The sequence below is a fragment of the Mycotypha africana genome (genome assembly GCF_025528875.1).
Source record: "Mycotypha africana strain NRRL 2978 chromosome Unknown BDF20scaffold_9, whole genome shotgun sequence".
Classification (NCBI taxonomy): domain Eukaryota; kingdom Fungi; phylum Mucoromycota; class Mucoromycetes; order Mucorales; family Mycotyphaceae; genus Mycotypha; species Mycotypha africana.
Window position 1 is genome coordinate 1,568,916 of NW_026515733.1, and position 12,516 is coordinate 1,581,431.

Here is a 12,516-nt window from a genome sequence, read left to right on the forward strand (position 1 = left end):
GATAAATCTCCTTCGCGGTCGCTCTGTTTACCCCTTTGATTTCCGAACATAAATTCATGCATTTCCATTTTTTTTTTTTTCCATAGTTTTCTTGCACTTTCTTTCGATTTTCATTGAATGTTCAGGCCCAACTTACTAAAGACAAAGATACCTGTGCGTGCTGCCACCGTTTCTTTTATGAAACCCTCATCGCGTTTAACGGTAGCACGAGGTTTTTCTTCGTCAGTAAAGCTTGCTTCCACCAAAACGGTAACAGCGGCAGCAGCCAGCGCAGTTATTTCTCAACGACAGAATATTGGACGTTTCAGAACTCTGAGCAGTGTATGTGCAGTACTCGCAACCACTGCAGTTTTATATGCATCCAAAGATAGCAATGTTCTGGCACTTGAAGCCAATGACTGTAGGTTATATAGTTATTGGTGGGCAGCACCTTTGTACGTTCAATAAAGTTGATCTCACACACGATCTCGAACTTGAATGGGTTTCTATTCAATGTAGCCTTAGGTGATGCCATTTGCCACGCTATTGTACAAAATGACTTTAAAGCCCTGAAAAAGTAATATTGAAATAAGTTCAGTTTTAAGAGTAAATCCTTTGATGTTCTGACTAAACGATAAATGTAGGTTGGCTGAGGATCCGAATTTCACACCCAACGTTTATCATCGATATGGCTGGACGCCTTTGGTAAGCCATCGAGAAATTCTTAGTAAGAATGATAATCTGAAGCTCTGCATACTAACCCATCAAAATGTTAGCAAGTGGCGGTTATCCAGGATAACGAACAAATGGTACAGTTCCTTCTTGATAAGGGGGCAGGTAAATAAAGGCAACAGAGAATGTCGTTCGCAACACAGTAAATTCAAATTTCGCTTTGAACAGACCCCAACCTTCAGGATCAATATTATCCACGATCACATCAAGCAGCAAGCGTCCGTCAAGTGGATTTCTCTGAAGATTTGCTACCCTATCGCGATTATCGAGAATACACAGCCCTGCATTATGCAGTCATTATCTGCAATCCAAACGTAGTCAAACTCTTATTGGAACATGTTGCTGATCCTCTTGCACGTAACTCCCACGGTTTGACACCACGCGAATATCTTTATTACGTAGAACGATTTACAGGCGAGCAAAATACAGAGATTGAAGAAATGTTACATGGTATGTGGTTGCAATCGACAGAGGATTTGAAGGAATTGACAAATATGAACTCAGTCATTTGTGTGTTTTTCCATAGCCAAAGAGCTATCCTATCCAAAAGATAAAGCAGAACATGATGAGCGACAACGTAGAGAACAGTTTTTAAAAGAGAAAGAATATCGTAGAAAGCATCCTTTAGAAGATGCATTAAAAGGGCGTATAGTAGGACAATTAGGACCTATTCATGCCATTTCAAGCGCTATTCGACGAAAGCAAAACGGTTGGCATGATGAGGAACATCCTTTAGTGTTTTTATTCTGTGGATCATCTGGTGTAGGCAAAACGGAGCTTGCAAAAGGTACATAGCCTATGAGCAATGGAGTTAGTACTCTATTGACGGAAAGTTGCAGCAATCAAGCTAATTTTTAATCACTTATTAAACAGCTCTTGCACAGAATCTACACGGAAAACAATTGGATAAGGGGTTCATACGTATTGATATGAGTGAGTTTCAACACAAGCATGACGTATCAAGATTTATAGGATCACCGCCTGGCTATGTCGTTAGTATTGAACAAATTAGAGAAAAAAAAAAAAAAAAAAAGAAAGAAAAAAAAAAAAAAAGAAGATAGGGCAGCGAGCTAAGTCTATTTGATTTCTATCTTTAGGGTTATGATGAAGGCGGTCAACTTACCGAAAAACTCAAAGAATGTAAAGTTTTTGTTTTAGTAGTAGATGCTGGAGGTTTTACTAATGAATATATTATCTTTCGTAGGCCCTAACGCTGTAGTCCTTTTGGATGAAGTAGAAAAAGCACATCCCGACGTATTGACAATCATGTTACAGCTTTTTGATGAAGGTCGTATTACAGATGGTAAAGGCACAACAGTAGAATGTAAAGACGCCATCTTTATTATGACTTCAAATCTGGCACAACACGAAATTGCAGATGAAGCTGAACTCTTGAGACTGGAAGCTTCCGTCTCTTCTGATGCGCAGACAACGGGTACTGCTACAGTCGTAGAACCTGCGAAGAAAAATCGCAATGACAACAAAGAGAAACCGAAGGAAGAACAAACACAAATATCTTTGTCACGTCAGTTCATCGAGCGTACTATATATCCTATCCTGTACAATCACTTTCATCGTGACGAGTTTTTAGGACGTATCAATGAAGTGCTTTTTTTCCTGCCCTTCAGCGAAGACGAGCTGAGAGAAATTACATCAAGAGAACTGACCAGGTGGGCTGATAAAGCTAGAACAAGACACGGAATTACACTTACTTGGGATCCAGAAGTAGTAAATGTGTTGGCAGAAGGGTATAATATTCGCTATGGTGCACGTAGTATCAAGTATGAGGTAGAAAGAAAAGTGGTCAACTTGATTGCAAAAGCCAATGAAAATGACGACGTTATGGATGGAGGACGTATTCACGTAGTTGTGGATAAACTGATGGATAAGAAGCATCGCATTTGTAAAATCGAAATTATAGAGCGCGGTGGGGATGATTCAAAGAAGAACAAAGGCAGCTGGTTTGGTATGAAGAAATAGCCGCACAAAAGCCAAGACTTAACAAGCATAGATTAATTTCCACTCTATTATGATAATTATTCGTTATTTAGAATAACAGACACTACGTACTATTCGTTATACACCATAAATTAATTACTCTGCAAGAGTTTTCATGTTGAAATAGTGTTCAGATGATGAACAAAACTCTACAATAAAAGCACGCTGCAATTTATTGACCGTAAATGATGATAGAAAAATGTTGAATTGTAAATGATATCTTGTACTTTTGAGCTTTCACAAGGATAAGTGGATTGATATTACTATATACATTTTTGTGGTTTATCTCTAGTAAAACTTAACCACTGGTAACAGAAGACGTTCATAATAGATTCATTTCCAGGTGTCCTTATTGATTGCGTGCAGCACGACGAGCACGGACACCTTCTCTCAAGTTTTCCAATACATTCACTGTATCCTCCCAATTGATACAGGCGTCAGTGATAGATTGACCATAATTTAAGGCGTAAGGTCCTTCGGCAGGAATGTCTTGACGGCCTTCATTGATATTGGATTCAATCATAACACCGATAATATAATTGCCGGTTTCTGAGGGGTTGGCTAATTGATTTGCAATATCTTGTGCAACGATGGGTTGGCGTTTGTGATTCTTAGAAGAATTGCCATGACTGCAATCCACCATGAGAGCGGGGGATAACTTGTGCTTGATTAGATCGGCAGCAGCAGCCTTAATATGTTCGGCTTCATAATTTGGACCTGACTTACCGCCACGTAGGATGACATGACATGCGTCGTTACCTGCTGTTTGGACGATAGCGGAAAGCCCTTGCTTTGTGACTGAAAGGAAATGATGACCGTGGCTAGCAGCACCAATAGCGTCGATAGCAACCGTCATACCACCATCTGTGCCGTTCTTGAAACCCACTGGGCATGAAAGGCCGGACGCCAATTCTCTATGCACTTGAGATTCTGTTGTACGAGCACCAATAGCACCCCAGGAGACGAGATCACCAGTATATTGAGGAGAAATGGTATCTAAGAATTCACAAGCAGCAGGGATGCCCATTTCATTCTAGGAAGAAAGAAAAAGTACTGTTATCAAAACATTGTTTCTCAACCCTTCAGTTGCAGGCTTTACACTTACCAAATCCAATAATAGTTTACGAGCAATACGTAAACCTTTGTTGATTTCATAACTGCCAAGAATGAAAAATAAGGCTTTTTAAACCGCTGTTAACTTGAAGCAAGTAATTAGTGTTACTTACGTGTTATTCAAATGAGGATCGTTAATAAGGCCCTTCCAGCCCACAGTGGTGCGGGGCTTTTCAAAATAGACACGCATGATAATATGCAATTCATCCTTAGCACCGTTTGCATACTCAATCAAACGTTCAGCTGATGAATGAATTCGAAGGTCCCATTAGTACTGCGGTATTTTTGTCTCCTCAAACGTCAAAATCTGTTATTTACCGTATTCCAAAGCAGCCTTGACATCATGAATTGAACAAGGGCCGACTACCACTAAAAGTCTATCGTCTTTGCCATGAATAATATCTTCAGCTGCCTGTCTTCCATTCAAAATAGTGTCGGCAGCTTTTAAACTCAATGGAATATCTTCCATGAGGATTTGCGGTGGGATCAAGGGACGAATGTTGGTAATACGTTTATCATCAAGTTCATTCAATGCTGAGAAGGCAACCATTATTAGTATACGTGGAAAGGTTTTAATCTAATTAGAAAAAAAAAAGAAAGAGAGAAGAGAGCAGACATATTTAGAAAGCTAAATAATTCTATAAAGTTTATTTGCAGATCTCCTTGATTTTCGGAATTTCTTCAGAAAGAAAACTGTGTGGATCAAAGCAACAATGATTCTCTTTGAGTCATTCCCTGCGAGTGACTGCCTATCAGTTCTTGCCAATAGTATATACATCCTTGGCATTAGACTGTTCCGGAGAAACTTCAAAGTGTATCTTTCCATATTCTTTAATGAGTCTTGACTGTAAATCTTTGAACAAGCCTTTAAAGATACGTTGACAATCAAGTGTACCGTTTTAAATAGTGCAGAACATAGCCTTAAATGACGATTCGAGATTAAAAAGCTGGGTTTCGTTAAATTGATACTCAGAAAGCCAGCTACACCTTTTCATGCATTGAAGAGACAACACTTCGGGTCGGCCGGTACAGTGGTAGCATTTACATTAAGCTTAGCTCGGGATTAATGCAATTATTGTAGATAATAAGCATGTTTAATCTAAAATTGGCAGCCTTGAACAGTAAGTGCTCTGCAAGCTACAGGAAGGCGAGGTGTTAAAGTAGCTGCCTAATCAAGTGGGTTTCTCTAAATGTTACTCTTTAAAGTTGACCAGCATTCTTCGATCGAGTTCAGAAAAGGAGAGTAAAGAGCGCATAAACAGAGTTTGTATTCTCCCTGTTGATTGTACAATAACAAATGCTAAATGATCAATTGTGCAGTCATCCATTAATATTCATATGGAATGGCTTGACTCACGAAGGGCGGGATAGCGTTGGAGGATCGATCGAGTACGGCATGGCCGGAACCCATAAATAGACCAATTACTGCATCCCCAAAATTGCCAAAATTCACTAAGGTACCATCAATTGACCAGCGGCGAAAGAATACCAGCCGAGAGCAGGTGTTGTCAGTGGGAGCTCAATGTATTGGTTGCATTGCTGTGACTCCTGGTGGTATTGTTCCATTGGTTTCAATCTAAAGAGTGCTCACATTTGAGATGGAGGTGGTAGTGGAAGGAGAGTCTTTGCTACGGTAGACTTAAAGCGTTTCCTCTACAATGGTTCGATACACAAGGCATGTGCATCCGACTTTGCCTTTGAACGAGCTCGCTTCTTCCAGAATCAGTGCGGTTTATGGATAAATTACCATTCTTTCAGTTCAGCTATCAGGCTATCTTTGGCACCGGTTTAAAATACTTTTCAAGAATAGTTCGATAACGCACTCGGCAATATTGACGAACGTATAATTCAGAGTGGCGAGCAAAGGATTTTACTGAAAAAGAAGCAGATTTAAACCCCACATTGCATCGCGAGGTGTTCTTTTTCACTTTTTTATTGTGCCAACTGCCATTTAAGGGAGTAAACAATGTAACTGTAGTCGAGTCGATGATAACTTTAGTTATTACTCCTCAGTTGAGCAGAAAGATTATTTACTTTGTATCTTATGGAAATTATGTTATTGTGGGGCGTAAATGCTATGGCACAAATGTCAGATTCAAATACTTCATGTGTAATCATTTATACTTGTGCTTTTCTCTTGCTATATACTTGTACAGAGACTGTATTAGATGCAATATAGATAGACCGTGGTAGAATAGATTCTTCATCAGTGTTCGTACTCGAGCATTGTAGTTGCTATCTCACCGAACCCGCCAAAGAAGGGTACTGGTCATGTCACCTCAGACAACGTAAAGTTTGGGGCTAAACCTAATTTCAAAATGCTATTTCTTTAAGGATAGCAGATTCTTTTGTTTTTTCTTCCTGTAACGAACTACTTACAACAATTACGATGCTTGCGGCTGGTAGTCTCCGGATGAACATTCTTGATCAGCTCTTCAATTTGATTCTCCGGCGAGGTGAGGGTCTGGACTACCTCAAAAAGAAAAACAACAACAGTATGTGCTTTCGACGTTGGTGATACTTACATCAAAAATCAACAGCCAAACAATCAAGAAAAAAAAAAACGCAACATTGGAACAGCTACTGCAGAAGGCTATAGGAACAGCAATAATCCATTAGTTAAAGTTTCTGATAGGGTAGCATAGATACCCTGAATTTCAATGCTATTATCTCCTTATGAACAGCACGCATCAATATATCAATTGAAATCATTGAACTATATCTTACTAAACGTGGCTACAAATTTCCTGCCATACTCTCCAGAACTGAACTCCACCGAACAATTTTGATGCGAGGTGAAGTACTGATCAAGAGGAAAAATCTGCTGGATGTCGACACACCCTTTCCAAGAATATCGGAAGCTTGCAATATGGTACGCATTAGGATCATCATAAACACGACACTCTATTTCCTGCTCCAAGGATTGTCTCAATGATGTCCCTATTAGTGTAGTTCATTTATGTTATTTTTATTCCATTATTATTATTTTTTATCTAATAAATTATTAGTTTGTTTTGCTCTGTAAAGTTGAACTCTGCGATATACCTTTCTTTTATAGGCGACATCTGCCTGGGACCGCAGGCAGAATGTTCTTGGACAGAATCTATGACCATCGTTTTACTTGTAAAGTCACATTCGCGCGTAGGAAATTAAACAGGTCCTCTGCCAAAATCTCAAATGCCGACGTATATCGCTTTCATATGTCATATATATGTCAGCATATAAATCGATTTTCTATAGGAGAAAGAATCATCGTGGTCTCAAGCTATACAGTTAATATTGCGGGCATTCTAACTATGATGATAAGAAATACATTGAGGTTAGCAAGAATAAAGCCAATTATAAACGATAACAAAAGGCTATAGAAAAAAGATGCATAACCGAAGAAATTATGGGATTGCTCACATGTATATTAGACTTGCTGAGTGATGAATCTACATTAAGTAAAATAAGCATTGTTATGCAACTATTTGTAATAATTCGGAAATGCGACAGCATGGCAGCGAAGAGCGTGTACATAATTGCAAGCGATAACAGGACTGGTGTTGGACGCCTGACGAGTTCGCATGGCGTTGTTCTTGAACAAAGCGCCACCTACAATTTTATTATTATTTATTCAAAGGATGGTTCCAAGATTTTTCAGGTTGTTTACATTCAACATTGATCTTACCCGGAAAAAAAAAGAATTATCTAAATCAAATTTACTTTACGCGTAATGGTCAGAATGCCTTCAAAATCTGGCCGAACCTAAAACGGTAATACTGCAATAGATCACTCATATTTCGCATATTTGTAGTCCTCCTCTTTTGCTTAACAGCAAATAGTTAAGCAAGTCGGTCATTGATAAAAAGATACTGAGTGAATATTAACGAAATCGTACTTTCTGCTCTGCTGCATAAATGATTATGATTAAACGATTTTGATTCAAATATGCATATCTGGGACAATTGGCCCTCAGCATTACCAGCTACCGATTGCGTTCCCTCTCTTTTACAAATACCTCTCGATACATGAACCGAACAAAGTACGTTCAACAATTTACTGGAGCAGGGGTTTGTTCTATAAAACCCTTCGCTGGAGTGGTATGCGGAAGCATTAAATTATGGGAAAGTCTGTAGTTGACAGCAGTTTGGCTATTTCGTGTACGAAAGTTATTTTATCCGGTTTTTCAGAATCTTCCCGCTTTTTAAGCGGACTTTACAGGGAGCCTTTTAGCGTTCATTCAAGCACCTAATGAATCAAAAAATTCTGGGTGACCTATAAATACCATTAGGTCTAAAATGAAGGGCTCTGCCTCTTCTCCTCTTTTTCTGTTTCTATTTTTCCTGCAAACTTGTTTATAACCCTTTCTTCTTCATATTTTTTGCAGAAATCGATTTCATAATGAGATTAATTATCCGTAAAGATTATGACGAAGTGTCAGCTTGGATTGCGCATTACATTAAGGAACGCATCAAGCAATTCAATCCCAGTAAAGAGAGACCTTTTGTTCTAGGCCTACCATCAGGCTCCACACCGATCAGTTTCTTCCAAAGACTTGCAGAGTTCTGTAAAGCGGGCGAAGTAAGCTTCAAACATGTTGTGACCTTTACCATGGACGAATATGTTGGTATTCCAAAGTAAGTATATACCTGGTTGGAAAAAAGAGGCCAGCTGGGAAAAGAATGGCGACTTCCGTCCTGGAAGACGATAAAAAATCATCTGGGGATCGTTTTGTTTCTGAGAATGTTCGTAATCGTACCGCATAACTAATTCATTGGTTCCTGCCTATTCTTTACACAAGGAATCATCGAGAGTCGTATTACACGTACATGAATACTAGCCTTTTTCAGCATCTCGATATTAATCCAGAAAATATAAATTTATTGGACGGTAATGCACCGGACTTGCAGGAAGAATGCAGACGATATGAGGCAAAGATTGCGAGCTATGGTGGCATCGAACTGTTTGTTTGCGGAATAGGTCCTGATGGTCATTTTGCTTTCAACGAACCGGGATCATCCATTACTTCGCGTACGCGTGTCAAAACATTAGCATACGAAACAATTGTTGCGAACTCCAGGTTCTTCGGAGGAGATATCACAAAGGTACCAAAAGTAGCATTAACAGTGGGTGTTGCGTAAGTATTCTTTTTGTCTCCTCCCAAAAAATAGAGTGGCTCAAGCTATATGGGTGTACACATTATGCGTAACATATAATATTAAATTTGTCTTTTTTCTTTATGGAAATACGTTCAGAACTGTCATGGATGCTCGAGAAGTTTGTGTTGTACTTACAGGTGCTCATAAAAGGTAATTTTCAAATTGTTGAAACCGTAACAATTATATTGTCGTTACTGAATTGTAGATAAGTATAGTATAGCGCTATCAAAATGTGTCGAGGATGGAATAAATCACATGTGGACGGTATCTGCTATTCAAATGCATCCTAAAGGCTTAATTGTTTGTGATGAAGATGCAACCCTGGAATTGCATGTGAAGGTAAGTGATACTTATGGTGTCGATACTCTGGAAGGGAAGAGGTATACCAACATAATATCTTTCAAAAAACCAGACTGTGAGATATTTCAAATCAATCGAGCATGTGCATTCATCACTTATTGGCAAAGAAAATCTGGGCCTTCAAGGCGAATTATTATCACCTGAAGCATCTACTGCCATGACAACACATAAAAAGGGACACAATAGCCTCGTTAAAGAGCTTTTAAGGGTCGGTCAGAATACAGTAAACGATGATCTGAGCGAAGAAGAAGCAGAAATTGATAAGGATGATAAACCGCCACGCCCATTAAAGAGAAGAAGAAGTTAAAAATAGACAAAGAATCGTCGGATATTTAAGCGCATTTATCATTGAACAAAAATGTGGATGTACATACATACAGACAGAATATTCCCTATTGCATACATTTGTAACAACAAACAATCGTACTATTAACCTCATGAATAAACATACAAAAATGCAGCCTATTTACTGTCATAGTAGATGGGTATATTGCTTTTAATTGTAAAAAAGATAAAAAATCTTTCATATGGCGAAATTATGCTTGTGACAATTTAGGGGTATAGTACTATGAAGCTTACAAGCAGGAGCAATTGAGCGACTGCCTAATACGCTAACGCAAATAGCCTGGCTCATCAGCAACTTACCCATGCAGCTTAAAGGATGTCGGCATAATTCAGCTGCCAGAGCAAAGAGTGAAAATGGGATAGCTTGCGAACAGCCGGATGAACGCATTTGATGAACCTATCTGTCAATTCATCATTTTATTCCCTTACTCCTTGGCTCTCTTTTTCATAATAGGACACATGTTGAAACTTTAGGCACTCGTTCCCCCAGCTGATCCAGCCAGGCATGAGGCAACGAGCGAATAACTCAACATAGACAGGGTTTTTTGTGGTGTCCTTTGAAAGGTAGGGTGATAAGACATCTACAAACCATACAAATGATATCAATGAATTAAAGCCGATTCGTCGTGCAGCTTTTGCTTTAAACTTACCTCCAAGAGGGGGCTTCCTAGAATGCCTAACGCTAGGAACACTTACGATCACATTTGTCTGAGGAATTGAGACTCGCTCTTTGCTCTCCTTGTGCTGATAGGGTCTACCGATAATCAATTGCTCGTACGGTTTCTTATGTTCAGAATCCAAAGGGAAGACACATTCCGCTTGATTAGTCACCTTGAGCCATATCCATTCACCAACACACTCTAGTTTCCAGGAAGGAAACAATTTATGGATGATGAAATTTCTAAATTTGGGCTTATTGGTAACCCAAACAGCTACAATAGAATCTTTTTCTCCTATCATGGAGGGTATAGCTATTTTGAAGAGATCATAGATATCCTGAGTTTCGTAGTGAGAAGACCTTTGTACTGAAGGTAGATGAGAATAGGCAGAATTAGGGTAAGACAGCGTCATAGACGGACGGATTGTTCAACGGGAAACAGATGCGCTTACCGCTTTTGTTCGGCCATGGAGGGTCCATCACGATTAAATCTGCCCTACCCACTGACGTAACTTTTGTTGTTGTTGTTTATTTTATTTTATTTTTGAAGAAGGATAGAGTGCGTTAGCTTTCGTTTCATTTCAGTTTAATCAATAGGGCAAGTTATAGAAAAACAGATTACTGTATGCATCAAGTTGCTTCATGCTGTTAGCTAACGACCCCATTAAAAAAGCGGTCTTGGGTGGTATTAAATACATAGCTGTTGGTGTCAGCTGTAGTAATCTGACTCCTTCGACAGCTCGATTAATACAAACAGTATTAAAGATGGAAAAAATATCAAGTTCTGTTGTAACAGAAGATGTAAATTCAAATAATGCAGGCATAAACTGTTTTCCCTCATTGCTGTCATCATCTTCCTGTACTACAGTTGTGAATTTGTTCTGTGATACTTCCACCATTTTCTGGATGCTTGGAAAATCGATGGTCTCTGATGTGCTATCCTCATCATTTTCGCGCGTAATAGAAGAAGTATTCTCGTGTTTCAACAATTTCTTTGGCAATACTTGAGGCAATTGTTCAAGACAGGCTATAATCTGAGCTCTTAAAACATGGTGTCTTTCCTTCGTTTTCATATCGGCCTCACTAGGAGACACTTCCTTAACACTCTTTTTCCGTTTTTTGGATGGCCTTTGCTGGTCTGTTGGTTGATTTTTGGCGTAGAAGTATGGCTTTTGAACATCAAATTCTCCTTGTCTTATACGGTAAGGCGCAATATCTTTATTGAAGCACTCTTCTGAATCTACAATGTCGACCATTACCATCACTTACAGATCGAAAAAAAAAGAGATCTTTTTTGCACAAATATCAGATAAAAAATCTGGGCTTTTATCACCCACTTGTTCGTAGGAGATCAAAATGGGCATTATTGTTCTTTTTTTTCCCCTCAGACAAACAATAAGATTAAGGAACAGTAACATGGGCTTATTTTCATGGCTGAGTCCAAGCAGAGTCGATGAGAATGGTGATGCCAATGCCATTCCAACGAAAACACAATGTTTTTATATAGTAAGATAAAAAGGTTGATTGTGTACTTATCGTAGTGTTAACATAAGTTGTCAACTTAGGAAGGATTTTTGACTTGCTCCTACTTTACAAATGCTGTGAGAGTTGCAGATATGTTAACAGCCAATTACCCTCATATTAAAGTAGATGTGAGCGCATATGTGAAGGAGCAGTGGAAAGAACGTGCCGAAGAACTGCAGCAGGTACGAATCAATAGATTGTATTCCGTCTATCTATCCAACAGCTGATGTGTTAACTCTTGCACTTTGTTCTACAGGAATTTGCTACAGATCATAAAACTTCACCGTTTATATATGAAGGCTGCAGTACAGAAAATCAAACTCTGATAGGCGGATATACGGACTTTGCGAAAAGAGTTAAAGAAACATATAGGCTCAACAATATACCTTTGGATTAATGGATCAGAGCTGCTGAGACAGAATAATGATGCGCATGCGGGACCCTCACCTTTTCTTGAAATAAGCCACCGATAAAATCTCAAAAAAAAAAATAAAAAATATATAAGATGATAGCCAGCTCCTTTACTCTTTTCTTTCTTTTTATCCATTATGGATATGTTAATTTTTGTTAATAAACAAGTAAGTACTCTTAGATGTCATTATTGAAATGTATGCAATGGGTCTTTTCTTGGATTAGCTAGCAAAGGATGCATAACTTTCTACGTCT

The 12,516-nt window shown here is 38.8% G+C and overlaps 6 protein-coding genes across 6 annotated transcripts; 4 read left to right on the forward strand and 2 right to left on the reverse strand.

Moving 5' to 3' along the window:
* The first annotated feature begins 95 nt into the window (after window positions 1-95).
* On the forward strand, window positions 96-2,824 carry BDF20DRAFT_887988 (P-loop containing nucleoside triphosphate hydrolase protein). The gene is made up of 9 exons (XM_053082052.1): window positions 96-400; window positions 499-556; window positions 624-684; window positions 756-816; window positions 880-1,161; window positions 1,238-1,498; window positions 1,585-1,703; window positions 1,809-1,851; window positions 1,916-2,824. The coding sequence occupies exons 1-9, from the start codon at window positions 118-120 to the stop codon at window positions 2,689-2,691; spliced, it is 1,944 nt and encodes a 647-aa protein (XP_052933786.1). The 5' UTR covers window positions 96-117; the 3' UTR covers window positions 2,692-2,824.
* Window positions 2,825-3,058: 234 nt separating this feature from the next.
* BDF20DRAFT_824635 (3-deoxy-7-phosphoheptulonate synthase) lies at window positions 3,059-4,372 on the reverse strand (the record flags this gene model as incomplete). The annotated part of the gene is made up of 4 exons (XM_053077913.1): window positions 3,059-3,742; window positions 3,815-3,866; window positions 3,936-4,065; window positions 4,141-4,372. The coding sequence occupies 4 exons, from the start codon at window positions 4,370-4,372 to the stop codon at window positions 3,059-3,061; spliced, it is 1,098 nt and encodes a 365-aa protein (XP_052933787.1).
* A 1,839-nt stretch (window positions 4,373-6,211) lies between these two features.
* On the forward strand, window positions 6,212-7,486 carry BDF20DRAFT_838286 (uncharacterized protein; the record flags this gene model as incomplete). The annotated part of the gene is made up of 4 exons (XM_053079143.1): window positions 6,212-6,317; window positions 6,507-6,694; window positions 6,831-6,945; window positions 7,239-7,486. 4 exons carry the CDS (start codon window positions 6,212-6,214, stop codon window positions 7,484-7,486), a joined length of 657 nt encoding a protein of 218 aa, XP_052933788.1.
* A 646-nt stretch (window positions 7,487-8,132) lies between these two features.
* Window positions 8,133-9,786, forward strand: BDF20DRAFT_888014 (glucosamine-6-phosphate isomerase 1). Its single transcript, XM_053082053.1, has 5 exons — window positions 8,133-8,441; window positions 8,606-8,941; window positions 9,060-9,113; window positions 9,179-9,302; window positions 9,376-9,786. The coding sequence occupies exons 1-5, from the start codon at window positions 8,206-8,208 to the stop codon at window positions 9,628-9,630; spliced, it is 1,005 nt and encodes a 334-aa protein (XP_052933789.1). The 5' UTR covers window positions 8,133-8,205; the 3' UTR covers window positions 9,631-9,786.
* A 71-nt stretch (window positions 9,787-9,857) lies between these two features.
* BDF20DRAFT_715530 (MT-A70-domain-containing protein) lies at window positions 9,858-11,859 on the reverse strand. Its single transcript, XM_053076105.1, has 4 exons — window positions 10,949-11,859; window positions 10,779-10,838; window positions 10,319-10,693; window positions 9,858-10,249 (listed from the first exon to the last, which is right to left on the reverse strand). The coding sequence occupies exons 1-4, from the start codon at window positions 11,586-11,588 to the stop codon at window positions 10,086-10,088; spliced, it is 1,239 nt and encodes a 412-aa protein (XP_052933790.1). The 5' UTR covers window positions 11,589-11,859; the 3' UTR covers window positions 9,858-10,085.
* BDF20DRAFT_915762 (uncharacterized protein) lies at window positions 11,743-12,247 on the forward strand (the record flags this gene model as incomplete). Its single annotated transcript, XM_053084363.1, has 3 exons — window positions 11,743-11,832; window positions 11,892-12,032; window positions 12,107-12,247. The coding sequence occupies 3 exons, from the start codon at window positions 11,743-11,745 to the stop codon at window positions 12,245-12,247; spliced, it is 372 nt and encodes a 123-aa protein (XP_052933791.1).
* Between the last annotated feature and the right edge of the window lie 269 nt (window positions 12,248-12,516).

What these genes read in the sequence shown, in the direction of transcription:
- BDF20DRAFT_887988 (XM_053082052.1), top strand. Translation starts at nt 118, where the DNA reads ATGTTCAGGCCCAACTTACTAAAGACAAAGATACCTGTGCGTGCTGCC. An exon ending in GATATGGCTGGACGCCTTTG is followed by an intron (nt 685 to 755) that starts GTAAGCCATCGA and finishes TCAAAATGTTAG; the next exon opens with CAAGTGGCGGTTATCCAGGA. An exon ending in TACCGAAAAACTCAAAGAAT is followed by an intron (nt 1,852 to 1,915) that starts GTAAAGTTTTTG and finishes TATCTTTCGTAG; the next exon opens with GCCCTAACGCTGTAGTCCTT.
- BDF20DRAFT_888014 (XM_053082053.1), top strand. Translation starts at nt 8,206, where the DNA reads ATGAGATTAATTATCCGTAAAGATTATGACGAAGTGTCAGCTTGGATT. An exon ending in GCATTAACAGTGGGTGTTGC is followed by an intron (nt 8,942 to 9,059) that starts GTAAGTATTCTT and finishes AAATACGTTCAG; the next exon opens with AACTGTCATGGATGCTCGAG. An exon ending in CCCTGGAATTGCATGTGAAG is followed by an intron (nt 9,303 to 9,375) that starts GTAAGTGATACT and finishes TCAAAAAACCAG; the next exon opens with ACTGTGAGATATTTCAAATC.
- BDF20DRAFT_715530 (XM_053076105.1), bottom strand. Translation starts at nt 11,588, where the DNA reads ATGGTAATGGTCGACATTGTAGATTCAGAAGAGTGCTTCAATAAAGAT. An exon ending in TCCATGGCCGAACAAAAGCG is followed by an intron (nt 10,694 to 10,778) that starts GTAAGCGCATCT and finishes ATCTACCTTCAG; the next exon opens with TACAAAGGTCTTCTCACTAC. An exon ending in TAGGAAGCCCCCTCTTGGAG is followed by an intron (nt 10,250 to 10,318) that starts GTAAGTTTAAAG and finishes TATGGTTTGTAG; the next exon opens with ATGTCTTATCACCCTACCTT.